Raw genomic sequence first — 3,792 nt, 5'->3', positions numbered from 1 at the left:
ATCACACACCAGAGCCTGTAGGGGGGGGGGGGAGAGGGGAAGGATAGCAGGGGGTGGGGAGACTGGGGAGGGACAACAATAGGAGAAATACCTAATGTGGGTGACGGATGGCGGGTAATGGATGCAGCGAGCCACCATGGCGTGTGTATACCTATGTAACAATCTTGCAAGATCTGCACATGTACCCCAAAACTTAAAAAAAAAAGTTTGAACCAGGCATTCCGTCATTAACCAACCTGGAGATGGAGGGCGGGCAAACTTAAAAAGTGCGGCCTCCAACCCAGATACGAACGCCCAAGGGATTTTAGCTGAGGACTCTGAGGACACGTTCAGCGGGCACCCGGCATTGCACACACCAGGGGCGCCCACAGTCCCCCCGGCCCAAGGCGCCAGCGCGATCCTCCGGTGCTCACGGCTGGAGACGCAGCCCCGGGCGTCAGGAGCGGCAGCCAGGCTGGGACGCCTCTCCCGTCGCGCAGCGGCCCCAATGTGTCCTTACCTGCCCTGCAACGCCTGCTGCGGCGGCGGGCCCCGGGCTGGCTCCGCCGCCGACCCCAGGAGGCTCCGGAAGTGCGGGTTGTCCTGCTGCTCGCTCCGAAGCAGCGAGAGCAGAGACGACCCGTGGCAATTCAGCGACTGCCGCAGAAGGTCCCGGTCCATTGCCAGAGACTGCGGGCCCGGCGACCGACGGGCTGACCGTCCCGGGCTCCGTGTCAGCTCTCTGCGCCGGGTGGTTCCGGAGGCGGAAGAAGCATTCCCGGGGCTGCCGGAAGTACACAGCACGGACGGTTACACCCGGAAGTGTTCCGGGACCGCCCCCACGGCGGCGCGGGCGGGCTCAGCCTCGGTCTCGCGAGACCGGGCGAGGCTCCGGAACCGCGGAGGATTGGGCGCGGCACTGCTGGGGCCCGAGGCGGGCTAGGGCTTCCGGGAGTGTTGTCTGTGAGAAGCTTGGTCTTAGACATGTCCGTGAGGTCGTTGTTACGGCGAAATAGCTCGCACTCCAATCTGGGGTAAATAATAGTTCCTTCTCGTGTTCATGGAGGTGCTCCGAGTGCCGGTGCCGGGTCAGCGCCCCCGACGAGGCCCGCGCACGAGCGTCCTCCCTCCCTGAACCACGCCCGGGTGTGTGCCCGCGTTTCCCCGCGGCTCCGGGAGCGTTTCGGGGTGCCGCAAAGGGCTGAGGAAAGGACGGACCGGGCGTTTGTTAAGCACCTGGGGTGGCGTTCGCCGTCCACACCCCGCTTGCTGGGAGTGAGTGTGAGTTCCGAAACCGGAATGGCTGCAGTGTCTCGCCCGTGCAGCCGCCACGCCGGCCTCAGATCCCTGGAGCGCAGACCCGCGTTTCTTACTTGGCCTCGGCGGCCGCTCCGCACTGAGCGTCTGGAGGGCTTCCTCGACGGCGATGTGTAGCGATGGGCGACTCAAGGGGTTTTCAAAGGGAATTTCAGCGCAGGTCCCCCATTCCCTACTGACTTGCGGACGTAACCCCTGCGGTAGATTCCGTGCTTCCATTTGAGGGAGCCGAGACGTGCTCAGGAACCTCCGTGAACCGCTCAATGTCACAGCTAGTAAGAGGTGGAGTTAGGGTTCCAAACGGACTGTTAATGGGTCTTCACAGGCAGAGTTGCTGGACTGAGGATTTTGTCTCAGAGAAGGTCTAACGAACCCTAATTCTGAGATAATGTAGCTTCGTTTTATTCCGGTATAAAATTTGTGCCATTTAGATATGTTCAGTATAAATAGTTCAGTGTAGTTCTCTGGAACAGAAATAAACGGTGGCATTAGTCTCCCCGCTTCCCACCGTGTGTGTCTTTCAGGAAAACTTGCCCTTCACTGTGTTACCACTTTTGTATAGGAGATCTAGCCCAGAACATAATCGATAGCGCCACACTGTTTTGTGGAAAACCCAGATAAATAGTTTACTGAGACTTGACAAAATGCAACAAACAAGATTGCAAGTGTGAAAGATAAATTTGGGCCGGGCGCGGTGGCTCACGCCTGTTATCCCAGCACTTTGGGAGGCCGAGAGCAGATCATTGAGGTCAGGAATTCAGTCCAGCGTGGCCAGCATGGCGAAACCCCGTCTCTACTAAAAATACAAAAATTAGCCGGGTGTGGTGGCGCATGCCCATAGTCCCAGCCGCTCAGGAGGCTGAGGCACAAGAATCTCTGGAATCCAGGAGGCGGAGGTTGCAATGAACCGAGATCGTGGCAAACAAACACACAAAAAAACATTTCAAGCTTCTTTGGGTATATCAACTTTAATAAATGGTACCAACTGACTTGTTTTAAGCCATAACTCAAGAGAATGCTTGTTTTTGGGAAAGAGTGCTGTCACTGAAAAGGAAACCTGACCACTAAAAATCTTGGTAAATATTTACATGTTGGTAAATATGTGGTTTGTGTTAGAGTCAGTCTGTGAACAAGGACCTAATTTTTTGGAGGAACTAAGAAACCATCTGTCCGAGAACCAGATGCCAAACAGTGGCACCTAGGCTGGGAATGTCACCTTCTGAGGCCGTTCTTGAGTAGCACATGGTTTTATCACTATGGGGTCTGTTTATACTTCTTCCTAATTCCAACACTAGGACAACCTTCCCCCACCTCATGTCTCCAATCTCTAAAGTGACCATGAGCATAGAAAGCAGCTCCTTTTTGAGGGTAAGCAGCACTTACCAAGAGTGACATTTTTTGTATGACTGCTGTTTGCAGAGTAGTGACAGAAGAAATGAACTTCAAGCAAGTGTACTCAAAACTCAGGGTGGGATTTTCTGTCTTTGGTTAGTTCCTTATGTGGAGGTAGCCACATTAGTTGGGTGCCAAGGCAGTCTTATTCTTTACTTCTAGAATACCACTCCTGTTGCAGATGACAAAGGGTTTTACAATTACAGGTGTATTTGAATTCATTTTCTTTTGAGACAGACACCCCTTTGACTTTAAAGGGGACAGAGCACTGGATCTTTGACAAAGGACTGGAGAGAGTTAGGAAAGGAAATGAGACTAGCTTTGCTTCTCATTTTAGAGAAACCAGTACCACATACGGGGCTTCTTAAATGGGCGCAGGAAGAAAATACTTTTTTTCTTTTTTACTTCTTGCCTTACCGTAAAAAATATATTTTCCAAGAAACTTTTCTGATTAAGCATTATAAATAACTAAATGAATATGTTGAGGATAGGGACGGGGAAAGTGTGGGATGTAGTGAGGGGGAAGAAGGCAAGACATCTAAAACATCTTTGATGGTTGGTTCCTGTACCTGTTTTTATTGTGATGTTAAATTCCATTTCTAAATAAACACATATGTACATTCTTTAATAAACACTCTAGACCCTAGAGATATAAAGGTGAAGAAAGCATTTCTGGTTCTTGAGTGGCTCACAGTCCAACACAGGATTAGACATAAGAAACAAATATGGCACAGTGGTAAGTGCTATTGTGGACACCTAATAGGGTGTCTGCATAGATCCCTCTTCTGTGTGAAGTGAGATAGTGGGAGTTACTGGGGGTAAGAAAAGAGAGGGGGAGGCAACTGTGTGCAGACCAGGCACAGAGGGCAATATAATTAAAGAAGTAGAGGTGTGAAAAAGCAAGTTGCATTCTGGAGACAGCAAGTGTGAAATGGAACTAGGTAGGGATATTTTAATTATAGACATTTTGGTTATGTAAGCGTGTCGTTTCAGGTAGGCCTTAGATTGGTGGGAAGAAACCCCTGGTGCCTCTTTCTGCATCCAACACACACATGCACCCACTCACACAGAGTAAATTCCTGATTTCTTTAGCAAAGAATGCAG

The 3,792-nt window shown here is 51.2% G+C and overlaps 1 protein-coding gene across 2 annotated transcripts in view; it reads right to left on the bottom strand.

Annotated features, from left to right (window-relative positions):
- The window catches only part of TTC14 (tetratricopeptide repeat domain 14), a 9,409-nt gene extending 8,602 nt beyond the window's left edge, over nucleotides 1–807 (bottom strand). For both annotated transcript variants that reach the window (XR_005196564.1, XM_017506325.2), the window contains exon 1: nucleotides 500–807. Coding sequence is in view for 1 of the 2 variants with exons in the window: in XM_017506325.2 (XP_017361814.1) it covers nucleotides 500–660 (161 nt within the window). In the remaining variant the exon portion in view is untranslated. The remainder of the gene's footprint in view (nucleotides 1–499) is intronic.
- Nucleotides 808–3,792: the final 2,985 nt, after the last annotated feature.

The sequence above is a fragment of the Cebus imitator genome, unplaced genomic scaffold (assembly GCF_001604975.1).
Source record: "Cebus imitator isolate Cc_AM_T3 unplaced genomic scaffold, Cebus_imitator-1.0 Scaffold353, whole genome shotgun sequence".
In the NCBI taxonomy this organism is placed as follows: Eukaryota; Metazoa; Chordata; class Mammalia; order Primates; family Cebidae; genus Cebus; species Cebus imitator.
Note: the sequence above shows the minus strand (reverse complement) of the source record. Positions and strands in the feature narration are given on the sequence as shown.